This window comes from Wyeomyia smithii, chromosome 1 (assembly GCF_029784165.1).
Source record: "Wyeomyia smithii strain HCP4-BCI-WySm-NY-G18 chromosome 1, ASM2978416v1, whole genome shotgun sequence".
NCBI lineage: Eukaryota > Metazoa > Arthropoda > Insecta > Diptera > Culicidae > Wyeomyia > Wyeomyia smithii.
The window spans coordinates 43,591,967-43,612,224 of record NC_073694.1 but is presented as its reverse complement, the minus strand read 5'-3'; the positions used below and the strand labels follow the sequence as shown (position 1 = coordinate 43,612,224).

The 20,258-nt window shown below is 41.0% G+C and overlaps 1 protein-coding gene across 2 annotated transcripts in view; it reads right to left on the bottom strand.

The window, feature by feature from the left end:
* Window positions 1–2,287: 2,287 nt before the first annotated feature.
* The window catches only part of LOC129731737 (irregular chiasm C-roughest protein-like), a 132,211-nt gene continuing 114,240 nt past the window's right edge, over window positions 2,288–20,258 (bottom strand). Inside the window, exons 3-10 of one of the 2 annotated variants that reach the window (XM_055691980.1) lie at window positions 7,068–7,630; window positions 6,855–7,006; window positions 6,417–6,794; window positions 5,703–6,351; window positions 5,500–5,636; window positions 5,180–5,436; window positions 4,801–5,063; window positions 2,288–4,730 (exon numbers count right to left, since the gene is read on the bottom strand). In XM_055691980.1, the coding sequence (XP_055547955.1) occupies window positions 4,303–4,730; window positions 4,801–5,063; window positions 5,180–5,436; window positions 5,500–5,636; window positions 5,703–6,351; window positions 6,417–6,794; window positions 6,855–7,006; window positions 7,068–7,425 (2,622 nt within the window). In that variant the 5' untranslated portion in view covers window positions 7,426–7,630 and the 3' untranslated portion in view covers window positions 2,288–4,302. The remainder of the gene's footprint in view (window positions 4,731–4,800; window positions 5,064–5,179; window positions 5,437–5,499; window positions 5,637–5,702; window positions 6,352–6,416; window positions 6,795–6,854; window positions 7,007–7,067; window positions 7,631–20,258) is intronic. The other variant, XM_055691988.1, reaches the window with a different exon arrangement.

Here is a 20,258-nt window from a genome sequence, read left to right as displayed (position 1 = left end):
ACAGCGTTTTTTCTGTAATGCAATTTCATCTGGGGCACCCTTTAATGCGTCAGCTCCGTCCAAAACAGTTACCTTTGGAGTAGAGCATTGAGGGACTTTTTCCATGCTCTGAGCCGAACCTTGCTATTAAGATGGTCATAAAGGTAGCCCCGGGTTGTTCGGGGCGGTCATGCAACATGCTTAGACAACTGACTCTTCCCGCAAAAGTGGAAGTAAAAGAGACTGGTATTATTGTCGAAGGCCGGGAAATCGTTATGTTTGCTGGACACAGGGCGCTTGAGGGGGTTATCTCTAACAGATTTATGAAAATGAGAATGAAACCGGTCTGTCAAGCAACCGATTCTGCTTCCGTAAAGGTAGGTCTACGGTGGATGCTACTCTCTCCAGACGGTGGTTGTATCATTTCAGTGTAAAAGAAGGGAAGTTCGTGTGTTGTAACTGGAGCTCCCTTTGGGGGCGGTGATTGTGGGCTTCGCAGTCGACATTACTCTAGAGATCTGTGGCGAGTCAATTAACGAGGTCGAGTAGAATGCCGCGCTTTCCATACGCGTGGTTGAGGATTGGATGCACTCCAGGAAATTTGAGTAAGCACACTATAAGACAGAGGCCATCGTGGTGAACAACCGTAAATCGGAATGGGGGACGTCGATTAATGCTGGCAGATGCACTATCACCTCGAAGCGATCCTCGAAGTTCTTGGGTTTGATGGTCGATGACAAGCTTACATTTTACAGCCACGTCAACTATGGCTGTAGGAAAGTACCACGGCTATAGAGCCATTATCACGCTTACTATTAAAAAGTTCGGCGGTATATAGCAGCAAGCGTAAACTTTTTGCTAGCGTGGCACAGTCCATTCTCAGGTATGGTGAGCCAGTGTAATCGAAAGCGTTGGGTACTTCCTGTTGCCGCGTTAAACTAGAAAGTACTCACAGGATCTTGGCCTGAGGGTTGCGTTCGCTTACCGCACCGTGTCATACTACTCATCTTCGGCAGCGGGAAAACTACTCCTTCATCAGGTTGCAGCGGAAATGTTCCGGTTCTACGCTAACTGCCCGTCTTCAGGTTGCCAGCTAAGAGGTTCAGGAACTAACGAGATACACTAGGCACAATCGTCTGATGCAATGCCTAGCGGTAGTCTCAGGGACAAACAGGGTTGAATATTGGTGGAAAATAGAGAGAGAGACCCCCGGACTTTCCTGTAGATGAAGCCTGACACATATTCTTCCCGAGCTTTCAGCTGGTACCACCGGACAGAATCGGCGTAGGAGGTGGAAGAATTGCTCGAGCGGTCTGTGAACGCGTGGCAAGAGGTGTGGAGCTACTACGCAAGCAACAAAACTGGTTTTATCATAGTTTTATAGCGCTGTCTTGGCTGTATTAGTTTGATAAAACCAATATTGTTACTAGGGTAGTGACACAACCGAAACAGCATCATCAGATTGACTCTGGGTACTCTAGAATCTCCTGGACTGGGGTTAAGTCTATCTTGGAAATCAACCTGGCCAACATGACCATCCCCGAGGCTCTAGTCGTTTTCCAGGAGCTTTCGTTGGACCACTACCCAGTGGTGATAACCCAGGGTACCACACTCCAGCGTGCGATTGCCGTCCCTATGACTCGGCGGTCTTAATGCAATAACTATATTGACAAAACCAGGTTGCGTCACATCTACCGGTGTCAGTATTAAAGAACTGATGACCGACCCAAAATGACAGCAAGCTAATTTAAACCATACGCATTTTAAAAAATCCGTTGGTCATATCATTCTGGATCCTTCAAACATGAATATGTTGTGCGCGCGATGGATACCGCGTTTCTTAACAATATGTCAAAAAGATCAACGTGTAAAATTTTCGATGGAGAATCTCGCATTGATTACGCACGAAATTTTTACGGCTATTCGTGAAAATAGATAACACATTGATGTACCAACGCAACAATCAACTGAAGGTGAAGTGTTGGCTAGTTTTTTTAGGATTCGCAAGGCATAATATTCATCGATCGATAGCCAATGTTATTGTATATTATGAGATCTCATTTGCTCGTCTGCTTTTTAACCAAGACAACCCTCCCGCTCATTCTGCTTGCGATACAACTGATAAATTGGAGGATTTGCGCTTAAAACTGGTTGTTCACCCTTCGTATTTTCCTCTACACAACAAGCCTCTCGGACAAGCAATTAGATTCGAATGAAGAGGTAGAGTTGAAAAAGAAAAAAACGATTATCGACTCGATGCACAGGGGAATTTTCTTTCCTACTTCAGATCGAACAAAACCCAGCAACGTTTATTATTCGTCAAAATCAGCGTTTCGTTTATTTTCCATTTTACCTATATGAGAATCAATTGACTTCAAATCCTTATGGCCTATAGAGAGATTTTTCTTTGTTATATACAATTGACAGGTTTTACAAGTCCAATGAAATATATGTTCGTTTTATTTTTACAAAGATTCGTTTACTTGCACTATCTAAAAGTATCTCAGATCACTAATTGTAATATATATGCATTTTTCGTTTTCCGGCAATAAATCTCATTATGTACAATTCCTTTAAATTCCGTCGAAATTTTGCATACATATATTCTTTGCTGCACTTTCAGCACTACGCCTTTTGATCAGCGAAAACTGTATAATATTTTAACTAAGTACCTAAAACCACTAGCTATGTATATATATATATTCCAGCAAAGAATAACTACTTATCAGTCGAGGGGGATCTTTGCATTAATTTTTCTTATAAGATAATATCTCGTAAAATTTGCCCTTCGCTTGTTTGCTTTTTTCTGCTAAAACTTAAAGGATAATCAAAAAAGTAATTTGGTATATTACAACACACTCGCAGTTCTGCTAATGCACGATCATCTTTGTAATGCTAGCTTCAATTTCACGATGTTTTTTTTGTCCTGCTCTTGAACGAGACGTTCGCTGATAAACAGCATCATCATTATCATCATTGGCAACAACAACAACAACAACAACAACAAACGCCCGCCTAACGATTGCATTGTACCTGAGCGATGCTCTCTATTCTGGGTTTTTGCTGGGAGACACAAGTTGTTTTCGTCTAATCCTTGGCACACTGGTTGTTGCGTTGCGTCTCGTCGCGTCTTTCCGCTGTCGTCTGTCTGCTCCAGCACAGAAGTGGGAGCCGTTTCATTTCAAAAGGATCTATCTATTGTGTGTGTGTGCTGTGTACAGTGGGAGTGGGTTATTGGCAAAAACTTAATACGTATATGAAATCTCGTCCTTGCATCTTTTGCTTCGGCGTGGAGTCTGGCGCAGAAACTTTTCTTTCTCCGCACGCTAAATTCCCTTTCAATTTTTCGCTTCAGCAAAACTTTTAAAAGCTCAAACCACAAATGCAACTCGTTTTTTTTACGTTTCGTTTCTTTTACAGGAGTTTTTTTTTTTCGTTTGTTAAAATAACGATACTATCAGGCAACAGAGTAAAAACACACACACGCGCTTAGACAGGATTTTTCTGCTATGCTTAAATCTCGGCCCTATATAGTTGGGAATTATATTCTTGTCTGTGTTCTGTTTATTGCTAAAGGTGTTACAGATTTTTTTGTTCGATTTTCTCTAGTTACACAGCGATATACAGTTTGTGTCCATTGATCTCTACGTAAAAGGTTTTTTTTTTGTTAAAGCTCAAGCCGAATTTCCGTTAAGCTACGATAAAATTTCGAATTTTCGATTATAATAGACTTCGCTAAGAACAAGTTTAAAAGGAAAAACACTATCCAATTTCAACTTCTGATTTTTTTTCTCAACTGGTTTTATCTTGTTTCTTTTTTTTCTTGTTTAGTTTCGACTAATAAGGCCACGCATTTTTCGTCTCTTATACATGTTGTAGAAGATTGTTGTTGACGTGGGGGGGAAGGTTGGAGGGTGACGCAATTGGGGGGAAGAGTGAGAGAGTGAGAAAGAGGTGGTGGGGTCGAGAGTGGCCAATTGGATGTTTCAAGGCGTCAGGAAAAGCGCTACTGAACACATACGAGTGGGTGGTGGGAGAGGCTGCAGTATATGAGGAGATCCTTGATTATGTAGAGGAGCGTGTATTTTTTTTACCGCACAACGTGGTGCGTACTGAATTGAACTGTGCAGCTTACGACATGCTAAACAGCAGCGGAAATAAATATTGTTATCACATTTTCACATTACGAGTCAGTACAATTCAGTGGGCGCACGGTTTGTCGTTGGATTAAGCTATCCCTGCAATGGGGCTACGAATAAAGCTGCTTACAAACACCTAAGCCGCGTGGGCAGTTGATAACAACCGGATATGAGGACGCTTACGCTAGACGTGTGTCGCCAGGGCTCCTTTCCGCAGATCCCCGTTCGCTGGAAGAATGAATTGACCCGGACATGGACTCGCTCCGGCGACCGGAAGCGTGGGTGTTGGCTGACTCTGCTGGGACGTCTGATCCATGCTGGTATTGGCACCAGAGGACGACCGGATCGATTCCGGGCTAGTCAAGCCGGAAGTAATGCCGACAATACTGCCGCTGTTGAGCCCATTGCCGACTCCCAGATTGACGCCCATCGAGAGGAGGGAGTTCTGACCGCGACCGACACTGTACGGTGGCGGGGCGGGAGTTACGGCCGGATTTGCCGTACTCGGCGGGGGAAGAGGCGGCAACTGGGTGGTGCTGCTTCGCAGATACGGATTGCCGTAGGTGGCGCTGTATCGCGGATCTATGCTCGGAGCGGTCATCAGCGATGTGTCTAAAAAATTTGAAAAAAATGAGCTGTTAGATAACTTCGAATCGAAAGCGAAGAGTGATAGGGTACTTACTCATGAGGCTGTTGGACAGCGTTCCCATTCCACTGCCGATGTTGGGAAGTCCGTTATCTTGCCTCAGCTCGGCACGATTCCGCGTTAGACTGAGGTTTCCATTCGGCAGCTGACCGTTGGTGTTGACATGCAGCGGCATGTTGTAGTCATGCGCGTAGTCTACGTACGGGACGTAACCTCCGTTACTTTGACCGATTTTGGCTTGCAGCTGACCGAGACCGTCTGTGAAGTCACCCGAGTATCTAGGAACATAGAAAGAAACCCTTTTTTATTTGGGTTTAAAATTTAGTTGACGAAAATAGTTTTAGAACTTCGCGGATTGCCGATCTTCAAAGCGTTGAACTTCAATTTTCAGCTTCTATGTGTTAAAAATACTCACCGATAATCGCTAGGGATTCGCACTGGACCCGCCAATGGGACTCCTCCGCCTCCGCTGCTAACGCCATTGACCATGTTTCCGTTGCCACTGTTGTTGCTGCCGCTCGAGGAACCCAAGATATTCATCGCCAGTCGCGTTGCTATGCTGTCCGTTCCCGAGCAGGTTTCCGAGTATTCGTGATCGCGATCGATCTTCAAATCGCTCACGTTCGAGGATCGGTCACTTTCTTTGCAGGCTTTTTCCGTGATGTAATGTTGCTGTTTATGAAGAAAGATCTTTCAAAAAATACTGCTCTTTTAAATATTTATTTGAATTCTCACCTCAGGTATTACATCGGCTGGCGGAAGCTTCTTCTTGCTTTTTCGTACACAAAAGCACATCCCCAAGATGATCATAATGATCACCAAAATGAAGCCTCCAATAGAACCGAAGATTATTACTGGCAGTAGAATCGTATCTGTTTATGAAACAAAAAATAGGTTACTGATCATTCTCAAAGTAGTTCGCGGCGCTTCACACTTACCTTTGGAGACCTTGAACTCAATCTCCACCGAATCCATCCCATACTCATTGATCACCGTACAATTATATACCCCAAAATGTTGCTTCTGGCTGTTGTTTATGATCAGTGTCGAACGGACGCCTTCCGGCTGGTGATTCTCGAGGATCGTGTAGTCATTTTCGTTGTTGATCTCCAACCCGTTGTAGGTCCAGATGATCTGCTTCGCTTTCGGAACCGACACGGCTTCGCACTGGATCTGGGAGTTGTCATTCACGACGCCGTACTGCTGCCGCTGGGAGCGGATCTGAGGGGGTCCCTTCAGGTACAATGAGGACACGGCTTCGATCTCTGGGAATCCCATTACGCTGGCCTTACAGTAGTAGCTTCCAGTGGTTTCACGCGAGGCGATGATTGTGATGTTCGCTGAAGTCGACACAACCCGATTGGACTCTTCGTGAATCCAGATGATCTCCGGGGGAGGGTTTCCGTCGACATCACACGATAACGTAACCGAGCGATCCATGTCGGCCTCCACCGACTTTGGTCTAGACCGGAACGTGGGACCGTAGCTGATGTCTAGGATCTCGCTTTCTTCGCTTTTACCGACCGCGTTGTGCACCTCGCACTTCACGACGGCGTCGTGGAACTTTTTCGATACATTATGAATGATCTGTGTGAGGAGGATTTCGTTGACGTTAGCTAGAGGAAAGATAACTCATTTGTCAGACAACTTACCATTTCTGTTGTGTAGTCACCAACGACAAGCTCGTCACCGATGTACCAGCGATAGCTGACGTCGTTCGGATTGGCGTCCGCACGGCAGGACAGACGAACCTCGGCACCTTCCGAGATTCTACCACCGGCGAGGGCACCACCGACGACAGAGACGCTCACTTTCGGGGCATACTTGACTTCGAGCTTCAACTTCACCGACCGATAAGTTCGATCAGCCGTATTCTGGGCCTGGCAGGTGAACGAAGTGTTGTGGTGCTCCTTTTTCGGTGTCAACTTGAGAATCGATTTGGCCGTATAACGACCGGTATCGGTCAGCGGTTCCTTCACGTATTCGATACCCTTGCCCATAACGTTACCGAGACCGTCGATCCAGGTGATCTGTTTTTAAAGAAAAGTCATCGTTAGCGTTGGAATCGCTGGAAGTGACAGGAGTATTACCTCAGCAGCGGGTTTACCGCCAACCGAAACGCACTCCAGCTCGATCTCTCGATCTTCGGTCGTTACGAGGAAGTCCCCTTGAATAATTTTCGGGGGTTCCGGAGGAACCAATACTGTTAGGGTGGCGAAGCGTGACCGAATGCCGGGCGTACCTATCGAATGATTTATCGTGTCATTTTACAAGTTCATTCGTGAACCCAGAGAATAACTTACCATCTTTTCCGGGGCTGACTTGGCACTGGTAGCGTGCCTCGTCGTCCAGCATAACCGGGTAGATTTCCAGCGAGTAGTCACCCTCCTCGTCGCTTCCTACCATCGAGTAGCGCTCGAAGCCGCTGAGATTGCGATGCCAGCCGAGCCCGAAATCGTCCTTGGTCCACTGCAGCTGACCAACCTTGGACTCGACTCGACAGGGCAGAGTCACTTTGGAGCCCACGATTGCTGTTTGATCTTGAGGTTCCATGGCGAATCGCTGGCTGCCAGTGTGGACTACCTTGGCAGCTCGACAGGCCGAAAACAGTGCAGCCAGCACCACTAGCACTAGGTGCTGAATCGTTATGCTTTTCCTCATTTCGTTGAGAAAGAATCGACTGTGGTTCAAGACTTTCGAATCCACAACTCGAATGTGCGTGTTGTGAGCTAATGCAGTGTGTTAATAGATATGTGTTTGTTATCTGGTGCAAATATGCTTAGCTGCTACCGACCCTGAAGCATTGCACTTTCACTAGCGGATGACTCGCAGCGCAGCACTGTACTACAGCATCACTTGAATCGCCCTAAAATTGAAAGAAAAAAAAGAATCCATTAGACGTGCGGAAATTGAAACTCGATCAAATTACGTCCTATCGGAATCCAATCCCACTTGTAAAAATGTAAATTACACTTAAGCCACACAATAGCGGACTAAGCCGAAGATTTGATGGCTCAAATCGACAACAAAAGCACGACCTTCCAGCCAGCCAATAATCCCAGCTGGTGCCGAAGCAGGCAGCAATACCAAACCGAACAGAACACAGACAAATAAAGTCGATGTGAAATAAATAAACCAGCAGTAAATCAAATTTCGAACGGCAACGACGTGGGAAGCCCATCAGATGACGGTCTTCGTTGAAAAAAAAGACTCTTCTCCGTCAACGGGGGCGCGCACATCTGCCGGACCTCCCGGCAGGCAGGCAAAATGCGCGCCCTCCCTCGGATGAAGCAGTTCCTCGGAACATATAATAAAATCTTCTGCCAACTAGAACACACCGATAAAATCCTAAAATTCGATTGAAAAGTCATAAAACAGGGGAAGAAATTTACATGCACTGGCGAGGCGAGGAGGAGCGAGTAAGTAAGTAAGACAAAGCCAGACAGGGAGAAGAAAGTTCATCCATCCGAGCCGTGGCTCGGAGAATGGCGTCATCGTAAAATCGACAGTCAAATGGGATTCCAACAAAGCCCGCTCGGAATCAATTGCACATTCGAATGCCATTTACTTGCCATCGCTTTTGCGGGGGTACGGTGGTGTTGAATAACTTTATACTGCACAGTCAATTACGCTCAATTATTACCGCCCTGGTAGACCTGGGGGAAGGGGTAAAACTCTGTGAGTCCATTAGGAAAGCACTTTGTTAGGATGAAATAACACACACACAAAAAAAAAAGATGTCTCCGTAAAATTTTGCAGAGTTTGCAATTTTTAGCATTCATATCATCTCAAAGGGTACAACTGCATTAAATTTGTTGAGTTATTGGTGTGTAAAAAAAAATCCAACGTTTACGTAGCGATGCTGGTTGCATTTTGTAATTTCCCTTGAGTGCGATTTTTTTTCCTGCTCTCAGCGAAACTCTTTTTTTTTTGATTGACTATTTCGCGCCATATACATACATGTTAAATGTAACTGAAACGGCGTGACGTGGGCTCACGTTTAGCAAGTTTGAAATATTTACGCCATTGTCATTGATATGGTTAGCATGTTTGATGTAAACGCTGTGTTGCAGTTGTTTCGATGTCGGATTTATTTGATGTTTTGATCTTTTAAATTCTTCACTGAAACCGAAAAACTATTACAAAATTCATTGTCAATACTTCAAGCACATAAAAATAACATCATAAACGAAGGAAATTTATATAAATGTATTCAGCCCACCCTTTTTGATTATTCTGGCAACTGGAACGAACTGTGATGAAAGTGTCAAGAATAAACAAAGTTCCGGAAGCGTCTACGTTATATTCAAACATGACAGGAGCTTCCTTCCGTCCCAAAAGAAATCAGTCATCGGAGTTCTCGTAACTGTTTCGTCTAATTACACTGATGGTGGATCAACGGTGGATAAAAACGCTACTATGTTTTATGTCCGACGTTTCGACCTTTAGACATGGCCATCCTCAGGGGATAAAATTTGTACCGTTTTTCGTTCAGCGTACAAAACTTTATGATCGGTTGTCATAGCTATCAACAGGATCTCGTTTAAAATACCATCTCAAGAAGCACGGTGCATTGGTAGATTAAACTCGTTTTCTCAGGCTTCTGATAACACCTCGGATGACACCAAGATGGACTCCAAAGCTGATCGAAATTATTTTGACCCAAAAAAAGGATTTAATTTCGTAATGTCTTCTACAAAGTTCCTCCATTATGTATTCTTCATTTTATAAAAGTTACAAATTTGTGATTCATCTATCTGAAAGTGAGAAACGAATTCTGCTTCTCTCATTTTGGCGATAATAATTAGATAATTAGATCAATATTCAACAAAAAAAAAATCTTCAATAACTCTAGAAATATTGAAAAACTGTAGAAAATCATTACAGAAAGTTATATTGAAATAAACGATTTTAAGGAGCTAAGGAGCTAGAAAACTCCACACAACTCCATTTAAATAAGCAGATAAAAATATGGTGTCTTCGGTAAAAGGGTTTATAAGATAGATTTTTATATGGAAAAATGAAAAAAAAATAAAATTCGTTTCTTAGCTTCACCTTTTTAATTGACACGAATACAGTGCTTTTTCGATTTTATCACGGTCAAAAAAAATTTAAAATTTGGCGAAACCGTGAATTTGGCAAAATGATAAAATTTGATATTTCTGTGTTGGATTCAATTGAAATTTATTATATTTTGAGTAAAAGCCCTTTCATAGTTCAATGGAATTTTAGTTCAAGATACAAATAAATAAACAAAAAAAAAGTTAGTTTATAATATTTTTCTCCATAGCATTTTAGCGAACTTTCCCACGGAAATTATACATGCAATATCAGTATGATTTCTACTGCCCATTCTTAAGCATAGTTGAAAGAGTCTAATGCTTGTTTGTGTGAAATAGTGGTACCGCTAGATTTTATAATTGTTAAATCCACGTTCTATGAGCACCACACTGTAGAGCTACTCAACTGCTCGAACAATACGTGATATTTGCTCCAAAGTCAATGAAATACGTGTTTCACGGTTCATTTTTCTCAAAATTATGACACAATTGAGTTATAACATATAAGTGTCATATGTCATAAGGTTGGCCCAGAAAATTGATCAAATAAGTTGAGTTCATAAAACCGTACACATGCAAGGGCACAAGGCACAAGTGAAAATGGTGTTTAAATACACTTTCTACAGCTGGAAGTACATTATTCTTGATTTAGATTTTTTTTGAAAACGCGTGATAAAAACGAAAAAAAAGCATGAGAAAATCGAATTCGGCGAGTAGTAATAAAAACGACTGTTGATAAAAACGAAACAACACTGTGATAAGAAATTCTCAAAAGTTATGAAAAGTTTACTAAATTGGAGATAAATTAAAACTAACTTTTTTGTGCTAAGAGATAGAGAAATGGTTTATTTGACAAAGCTGTGGAAGATATAGAAGTATGAAACTTTGCTAAACAAACAGGATTCCTATCTTTATTGGGTACAAAGTTATAACATATATTATATGAAAGTGACTTGAAATTTGAATTTTTTGTACTTAATTTTTGCTATTTTCATTTTACAAGAAAATGTTGTTTGAAAAATTTATTGAAGTACACAAAACACCAATTTTTGCAAACTTGGGATGAGGTGGACTCCAAACACCTTCGGAACCTCATTAGGAATATACCAAAGCGTTTTTGGTTATCGAGGACAAAATGAAATAATTTTTTTCATTATTTTTCTTTAAATAAACCATGAAATTGATTTTTTTTACTTGTTGTTACTAATTTTTTGTATATAAAATAAACAATTTTGAAATGCCAAGACGGCTCGTGAAGTATTATTTTTCAGCAGTGTTCATTGGAATCCGAAATAGAAAAATTAAAAAATTTCAATTTTTGTTGTTAGGGGAATAGAATTACGTTGTCCAAAGGTGTTGTAATAAAAATTTCAAATATCGACTGACGGTCACATTGATTTCACATGAGGGTTGATTTTTTTGCGCCCATCAGTGTGAATTCTGAAATTATCACAACAACAAAAGTTCAAGTTCAATTCAAGTCATATGTGTGAGTGAAATCAGCGGGAAAGCTGCACGTGCTCGCCTCAGCATATTTTCCTCTCGATCATGCTTAAAAAACAACGCGTATGAAACTTTCTTCCGAATTGCTGAACAAACTCTGTCACGACTTTCTGCTGAGGTTAAAGTTCACTCTGTGGGGACTTAAATCAACGCCATGTAGACTTTATTCGGGATTCAGAAAATCAACACATTCTACTAACACAAGCTAGGACAACACAAGCTGCTGTGAAATCGTTATTGGTCAAAACACCATGCCCGAGACAGGGAGATTGCGGGTTCAAGTCCCGTCGGGATGCGGTGTTTTTTTCCAAATCTGTATCATATTTCCAGTTCGCTTCTTTTTCGCTTCCCATGTTGCACACTTTGTCTGCACAATGAAATTCCTGGTGTCCCTCAAGGTTTTCACCAAGGATCTTTTATATTATTTTTTTACGTTGCCGCCATTTACTCTCAAGAAACTAAAATTTGATTTCTAGGCATCAATGCATTGCAGAATAATGTACACATATTCTTTATATGGGGAAGGAAAAGCATATTAGGAATAAATGTAAGAGAGAACTAAAAAATAAAAAACAAATAAAAAAGAATAACAAATAAAAACAATGAAATATTACCCAAGGCTAACAAAATGCATGTTTAAAATCGGGTTGGACATCATTTCCTCTTACAACATATGAAGCATGTTGCAAACTTATAAGAAAATGAAATGCTGAATGAAACTTCTGATTCAAATTTTAGAATTTCATTTTCACTTTCTTTTTAACAACGCACTTTACAAGTATTACGTCTCTTCTCACATCTTTTACTTCAATTATTACTTCGAATACATTTTTTTGGATTGTATTTGGCCATCTTAGGTTTCTTAATAAAATTGAAAGAAGACATTTCGGATTTAAAACTAAAGTCTGGAGCTGGTTCACGGTTTCTGAGTATCGTTAACCGAAACCGGAACTAACCAATTTGGGGGTCAAAAGGGCATCTGCGCTCGAGCATTCATATTTCTAGAAGGCCCACATATTGAATGGTAATTGTCTCTAAGGAATAATTAGTAGCCATGTTGGAGTTTTAAATTATGTTACGGACTACATGTGAATGCGAACAAATGCTCAGTACTGACATTTACTAGGAAAGCTCACTCCGTATTGTACAATTATGCTTATGCAGATAATGTTGTACTATGTGCTGAATATGTTCGCGATTTAGGCGTAACCTTCGACTGTACACTGTCTTTCACAAAACACATTGACAAAGTAATCGTGGATAGCTTAAAACTTTTCTCTCTTGTTAGAAGGTATGGCCGAGACCTTGATGATCTTCATGCGATACCAGCAATCTACAAAGGACTTGTTAGAAGCAAACTTGATTCCGCAAGTGTCGTTTGGCGGCCTTACTACGTAACTCACATACAGCGAATCGAAACAGTCCAGAAAAAATTCTTAAAGTTTGCGCTTAGGAATCTCGGGTGGAGGTGGAATTGAGAAGAACTACCTCCCTATCAAGATCTGTGCTCTCTGGTGAATCTTGACACGAATAACTCACGACACAAGAAAAACGACATCGTCTTCTTCACAAACATTTAGTCCGGACGTACAGACAGCCAACTTCTTATTGAAAGATTGATTTCAATAACATTTAATAACATTCGACCCTCCTTTCCGATCAAGAAACTATTCTCAGAACGAGCCAACTACTCGATTTACACACACACACACACACACACACACACACACACACACACTGCAGCAGACCATCAGTATCGATATGAGTACATCAGCGTTAGAACATAGGCTTAGCTTATACTCCAACCGACAACTGTATTAGTGTTTAATTTTATTGTTTGACTAGTCTAGGTAATTTTATCAGTCTTATATTTATATCAATGTAAACTGGAAATCGACCGTAATATTGATGTCGGCATATTTCGGCTCAGCGGTCTTCAATTTTAGAACCAATTATTTAATTTTGTCCAACGTTTCGACACCGGTTGGTATCTTCATCAGGGAAAAAAATTTAATTCTTCTTTGTCCTGTGGCTGTCTAGACCACAGTAAACGCAACCGTTAGAACAATCACAGATTTTTGAAATCAAACAGTAAGATATTATAATAGAACCACCAATAACAGACTAAACTCCACAACCATTTTTTAAACGAATCTTTTAAATTCAGCCACAAGCATCAATGTTAACACTACCAAACTATACCAAACAGTTATGTGCTTTGAAAAGCCACAGGACAAAAAACAATTAGAAAAAATATTTTCCCTGATGAAGATACCAACCGGTGTGGAAACGTTGGACAAAAAAAATAATTGGTTCTAAAATTAAAGACCGCTGAGCCGACATATCAATGTATGTAAGTAACCTGTATACTGCCGTTCCATCATAGTAGTCCCATGTTCTACACAAACCTTATGCACGCTGGGACAACTATGCTTGGAACGGCAGTAGGAGTGTAATGTGAAATTATTTATTATTGAGAATGTAATGTAAAATTTATTTTTAAGAATGGGTAAGGCGTCGTACACAAATTACGTAACGCAAAAAACATAGATTACAGACCCCCTCCCCCCCTATGTAACGATAAGTAACGTTCGATATGACTCCCCTCCCTAAAATAACGTAACGCTGGACAACCTGGCCCGCCTCTAAATTCGCAATTTTGAGCAAAAATCACAGTTACGTAACGGTCTCAACTACCCCCCCCCCCCTCCCCCTACGCAACAATAAGTAACGCAGACTTGACCCCCCTCCCCACCCTTCATGCGTTACGTAATTTGTGTACGACGCCTAACGGGCTTTCAGCCTATATTCAAATTCAAATAAAGTCCCTAGTAAAGTAGATAGTAGATTAGAGTTCAGTTTTGATATTGGTTGGAGAAAAAAAAGCTATTATATTTGAGTAGAAAACTGGTCATGGAGGTTTGCCGAAAGTTTGATTTTTTACACCCAAAAATCGCAGAAGGCAGAAGGCAAAAAAGGTGATCTCAATTACAAAGGAAACTAACAAAAACTAATAATTATAAATTATTATAACAATTCTAACGTTTACTTAAGGTTCTTAAAAGCATCCTATTCTACTATCTGAAGCTGAATGTAGGCGTGTAGTGTAATATTTTTTTGCACTACACTTCTTTCTTTTGTTTTGTGCTTTGCTTCTACCGCTCGCAGAAAAAAAATAGCTCAATTGCTGCTAACACCATGGTCGAGAGAAACACAAGAACAATTCCACAAAAAAACGGGCAACCAATTTAAATGAATATGCCAATTTTGTGTGTTTCGAATTGTTTATTGTTCCTGGAATTCATAAACACCGATGGTGAAGTATGTACTATTGCCATATTTATCATTTTAACCGCATTCAAAGTTTTTCTTATCCTGTTTCCCCTTTTTGTTTTTTTTTACATTACAATACTCGCGAAACCCCTACGGTTATGAGTGAATGTTCAACTGTTTACTTTATGGAATAAATTAATTACCCATAAAATTCATGCATTTCATTGGAAATGTGCTATTGTTCGATGGTACATGGTGAATGATGATTTTTTCACTGAAAACTATTAACCCGTAAAGACCCGGGACGGAGCTTGATTTTTGAAAATGCTCGTTCTCAGCACTGGAACGGCCGATTTGGGAAGACTTGGACTTTTATTCAAGGGGCATAGTTCAAGTTTCAAGTTTTGGCAAAGGTGCCATCCCTCTGCACCCCTCCCCGTTTTTGTGAGACGCAAATATGTCTGTGTTTTTTTCTAATTTTTCAAACAGATTGAGCAAACACTGGTAATTTTCATACGTATCAATTGCTTCATGTATCAAATCATGTCAGATGGATGAAATATGGTATGTAAGAGTGAATTTTGGAGTTTCCAAATTATTTCAGTACAAAATCACAAAACTACGTATTTTTATAAAAATTCAAACAACAAAACCGTTCTTCAAATTTTAAGCTCTACATTTATGCGGTAAGGTCTCCTGAATCCATACGTGATGAAATATTTATTTTAGCATGCAAACATTTTGAGAAAAACCAGTTTAAATTCACCAAAGTACGTATTTTCATGTAAACCTAATTTTCTCAGTCTCCCACGGTTGGTTTCAAATTAGCTCTTCAATTTTTAAGCTTAATATTTTTAGAGCAACGTCTTCTGAATCCAAAGATGCTGAAAGATTTATTCTAGCATGCACAGATTTAGAGAAAATCAAGTTTTCATAAGAACTCATACTTTAGCGAATTCAAACTCGTTTTTCTCTAAATCTGTGCATGCTAGAATAAATCTTTCAGCATCTTTGGATTCAGAAGACGTTACTCTAGAAATATTGAGCTTGTTAATTGAAGAGCCAAGTTGAAACCAACTGTGGGAGACTGAGAAAATCAGGTTTCCATGAAAATACGTACTTTAGTGAATTTAAACTCGTTTTTCTCAAAATATTTGCATGCTAAAATGAATATTTCATCGCGAATTGATTCAGGAGACCTTACTTCAAAAATGTAGAGCTTAAAATTTGAAGAACGATTTTCTTATTTGATTTTTTATGAAAATACGTTGTTTTGTGATTTTGTACTGAAATAATTTGAAAACTCCAAAATTCACTCTTTCATACCATATTTCATCCACCTGACATGATTTGATACATGAAGCAATTGATACGTATGAAAATTACCAGTGTTTGCTCAATCTGTTTGAAAAATTAGAAAAAAACACAGACATATTTGCATCTCACAAAAACGGGGAGGGGTCCAGAGGGGTGGCACCTTTACCAAAACTTAGAGCAACTATTCCTCTTGAATAAAAGTTCAAGTTTCCCCAAATCGGCCGTTCCAGTGCTGAGAACGAGCATTTTCAAAAAACAAGTTCCGTCCCGGGTCTTTACGGGTTAATCACAGACCTTTGAAAACGACAACAACGATTCTTCTGGATAAAATCACGACATGAATACTAATTTTGCTCTCATTCAATCATCGTCCGACCGGTTTTAATTCGATTTTTTGCATTTATCTCTGGAATTCAAGTTTTTGTAATGTTCTAGGTAGTCATTTTTTATAGTACGGTACGATTATTGTTGAAAATTAAATTTGTTGAACTATTGTTACGGTTACCATGACAATACTATGCGTTGCAAAGGCCACAAGTGGCGATACGTTCAATACAATTAAACTCAATATGACATAATTTTTATACACGGCAGCAAACAAACCTTCGATGGAAATGAATGGCGAAGGCTAGCGATCAACATTCTACGAAACGATGAAAAATCCATTTTGCTGTTAACTCTGCTGTCGACGCAGCTTCCGATAATTACCTACTGTGTCGCGATTCTCCTCTCTCAAAATCTCACAGATATGTCCTATCAGCGAAAAATAAAGCTTACTACTGTTTATTCAATTTCTGGAAGTAAATGAAATACTTCGGCGAATCTGTGAATTTGCCTATTCATGAAGCAGTCAATGTACTCTCGAAAATTCCGAATTGCGAACACAATTGCAGATTAATTAACGCAAAGTTCGAGAACGCCTGAAAAGAATTACCTAATATGTATACTTGTAACAGAAATTATCAACCGAAACGCCTACAAATGCATCAACTGATCGTTTATTTCTTGATAACTTTTCAAAGGAAAATTAAATGTCAGTTAGAAATATTTTTTTAGGCGTACGAAGTAGACTTACCCAGAAATATCTTCAAACGCAGTTGGTGAAATTTCACCTTATTCACTTCATTGTTACTGGCAGGAGAAAGGCGTGCGTGGGCGTTATTTGCGTTCGTACAGTGAACCAAATAATGCCAAGGATAAAAAAAAATTGGGTTCATAACAGAAGGCTTAATTTTTTTTTGAGTACAAATGTTTTTTAAATAAGTAAGTAGCAATGTTATTTAATCCTAAGCATACGACAGCTGGTATTCTAGGCCAGCAATTTGCCTCAAGCCACAAGAACAGCCTCGCGTTTGGGCGGAACACCTTCAAAGCGACCCAAGTGTGTTTGAACAATTTTCGAAGAAAGACTTTAAACATTTGATGTGAAACCATTCAGCGCAACAACAAACAAGCCGTGGGTCTCCGAGCCAGCGTGGAAGCTTATTTATTCCCGTCCACATCGCACCTGCGAGCTTGTCTCCTGGTGGAAGGCAAAAAAAGTAGTTAACAATAGTTTTATCATTCATGACGTGCACAACTGAGCGGCCGTAGAGGTTTTCCCAGCTCCGTTCGCATGTGTCTTCGAAGTGACAACTGTGCTCCTAATGCCACTAGGACCGTTAGAGTTCCACTGCTAGCAGCAGCACTGGCAGCAAACGAACCGAACTGTAAGTGCGGATGACGGCCGGTCCCATAGGAAGCCGTTTTTGATGTTTGTCCTTGCTTCGTTCCCAGTCTATTATTCAATGGAATCCATTTCCCATCCTCGCTCCGGCCGAAGTCTCGTCCTTCTGGTGATGTTTAACACCATTTAGCAGCGTGTATGCATGTTTGCTTACAGTGACATGGCAAGCCAAGACGGAAAAATCAAAGTGCCAGCCTCCGGGCAGCTCCAGTGCATTCCTTTTGATTTACCGAGCCAGAATCAGAGAACTAATCGACTCCGGTAGACATGCTGGAGGCTGCTGCACAATCCGTGCATGGTAGGATATGATCGATTTGTACGTAATGGAACCGGGGGATGGGATGAAGGGAAAAGGACAAACCAAGCGATTATCATGCACCGATTATCCGACATTAACGTAACCAGGTGACCGGCTGTTAAAACAATGGGAGTAATCGACTTGCCTGAAAGGGCACCATAATCCGCTTGGGCCCATAGGGTGAACGCGAAAGCGACAGTCTGACAGTTTCGATATCGCCATCAAAGGATAATTATAACGTCGCTGAATAGACTGGGAAGAAAATTAATTTTTCTCCGTTATACAGTTCACACAATCTCTAGATCTTTGATGTTAAACCTGGTGGGGTTATTCAAATCAGTGGCAATTTCTCTGCGTACCTGCTTATTGCGAGCAATAACCGTGCGGCATTCCGTTCCGTAATTTTCCCACCAGGTGACATCGAAGGCTTGCCAGTGCGACAAGGTTGATTGATTAAAAAAACACGATCATCATCCAGACACCAACAGTTAGGAATGCACCCGTTGAGTGGCAGGTTTTTGCCGCCGGCAGCATCGCCAGCAGCGCTAGGCTAGGCTAGCGGTACTCGTGTGTCTATGAAAATCAATCCGAGGTAATGATGATAGACTCCTGGCGATTCGCGATCGATCTTTTCCAGGAAGCTCTTAATTCAACCGTGGTCCAATTAGTGCCCCATCAGGAGCACCAGCCGAACGATCGTTCCGATCGGTTCGGATGGGCTTCATTTACATGATTTGTTTTTTGATCGGGCCTCCAACCGGCCTCGACATTGTTTGCCCACACTTAGTATGGGCACCGGTCGCTACCTCCCGGCGTGCATCGAAGCACAATCCGGTCTGGAGGGAATTATTCATAATCTCGGAATTGGCCAATTATGTATTCGCGGCAACGACGTAAAGGCAGCTGCCGTTCTTTTCTACGCCTCGATTGCAATAAAAGAAAATCGCCCTGGGAGAGTTGGTTGTTTGTTATTATTCACTGCTGCAGTACGGTCTTTGGATCTTCCAAGAGTAGTGTAAAAAACACAAAGTTGTAAGTGGATCTTGTTAACTGACCACTGAAAGCAGCGGCAGTCGGAAATCGTGGCACGCCAATCAGAGAAGTCAAAAGTTCAACGCTGTAAGGCAAGTGGAATAGGCTTCGGAATCAACGATGAAGATTCGAATGTGTTTCTACGTTTAAAATGGTTTAAACAGAGACGTGTGCACCGGGGTGGTTATAGACTGTTGCGATAGCAAGCAATGCCCAATTTTTAGTTTGAACTTGCTGCACTGCACGTACGACATTCGATTCGCTACAGATTTTTATTGTTATCTTGACAGCCTACACTCACGAAGTGATCGAAGAGATTACGTTTTACCACTCAATCGGATCAGAAAACGATAATGAGTCACCAACTGGAGTCATTGAGTTAATCAAAACAGCACATAAACAAGCAGCGATTATTTGCATACACAGTGTACAGGCGATAAAGTCGACGGTGTATTTTTTCGCCGATTCATTTGTCATATCAGCTTTTCTGCTCGAGAAACGATACATATCTGAGTTCAATAAGATTTTTTCATGAGCCATTTCATTATCACAGTATTATATTAATAACCCTAGATTGGCAGTCAGGGTAAACAACGCAAAAATAATATTTTTTCTTATCAACCGGTGAAGTGTCGCATTGAAACAATTAAAAATTTAACTCCCTCCTCCTTCAAAACAAAACAATCCTTCGCACGACTATGAGTTCAGCAAAAAAAAAAAACTTACAGCGGGAGTAAAAATTGGAATCGACAGCTATCAAAGACAGTGTTGTTTTTAACGTATGGCCACATGCGTTTTTGGTTAAAACTGTTTATTTTCGGCACAGAATAAACGTGCTGCCCGACCATTAATTGCAACCCGTTGAACAACCGAACTGACAAGAATCGGCAAAAACAACAAGCGGACCAATGTGGAAGGTAGAAAAGAAAAAAAAATCAATACAAGATAAGAGCGACGCTGACGACGGTGGTTCCGGGGGGGGGGGTGAAGGAGGTTTAATTCGATACGCTCTCCATCGTTCGTTGGTATTAATTAAAGGTAAACACGGCGCGGGAAATGGAGTGTTCTACGGCAGAGTGCAGCAAGTGACGATGCGATGCGACATTGCAACAGCAGCAACAACAAAAACAGCGACAGCTCACCAATGTAAGCCGTGTTACCTCGTTTTGACGAGTGAAGGCTTTTCGGTTTCGAACGTCAGTGTCAACAGAGGTGAAGAGAAAGCGGTCGTTCAGCCTATGGGCGATGTTTGATGCGATGCGATGTGGTAAACTGGACTGGGGGC